The sequence below is a fragment of the Saprolegnia diclina genome (assembly GCF_000281045.1).
Source record: "Saprolegnia diclina VS20 unplaced genomic scaffold supercont1.41, whole genome shotgun sequence".
Taxonomy (NCBI): Eukaryota; Oomycota; class Saprolegniomycetes; order Saprolegniales; family Saprolegniaceae; genus Saprolegnia; species Saprolegnia diclina.
The window spans coordinates 578,269-578,929 of NW_008246108.1; the positions used below are offsets into that span (position 1 = coordinate 578,269).

At 60.4% G+C, this 661-nt stretch overlaps 1 protein-coding gene across 1 annotated transcript; it reads right to left on the minus strand.

Annotated features, from left to right (window-relative positions):
* Positions 1 to 33: 33 nt before the first annotated feature.
* On the minus strand, positions 34 to 494 carry SDRG_11463 (hypothetical protein; the record flags this gene model as incomplete). Its single annotated transcript, XM_008617506.1, has 2 exons — positions 34 to 41; positions 104 to 494. 2 exons carry the CDS (start codon positions 492 to 494, stop codon positions 34 to 36), a joined length of 399 nt encoding a protein of 132 aa, XP_008615728.1.
* Positions 495 to 661: the final 167 nt, after the last annotated feature.

Consider the following 661-nt stretch of genomic DNA (forward strand, 5'->3'; position numbering starts at 1 on the left):
CAGTACGCTTCCGAAAACGCTTTTGCGGCGTCTTCAGGGTACTTTCCCGTCGAGGTGTAGCGCAGAGGGTTGGACGGAGCGCCGCCCATGGAGTCAAAATAACCTCTAGCGTACGTGTACTGGCGGGCCTTGTCCGAGGCCAAGTAGGTTTCCATGCGGTGCTGGTACGTCGTGAGCGCTGGTGCGGTCTCGACCGCGCTCGTTGTCTTGGCAACGCCGTTGACGGCCATACCGAGAAGCACGCTGGCGCAGACGACCTCGAGGATCAAAAGCAAGAGGCAGAGCGTGGGCGACGGTACCAAGCGCGTCCAGACGAGGTGCACGAGGCCAAGCGTCGCAAGCAAAATCGTCAGAATGCCCACAGTGGTCGCATGTGGCATCACGATGAGCGCGCCGTACATGGAGGCGTCGAGGGCGACGACGCAGCCGCCGTAGGTGGCGACGACGACAAAGGCGATCGCGACGGCCACGGTGGTGCGCGTGGGCTTGGGCATATTGAAGAATGACGCGTTGATGGTGAAGCCACGGTCCTGTCCACGCCCGTGCGACTGGACAAAGGTACCCCAAGTCCACTCCAGCCTGTCCAACGTGCCTGCCTGTCTCTTGTGTCACACCTATTTTTAAAACGTGCCATGAATAGTGTGAAATCGTGCCCAGCAGG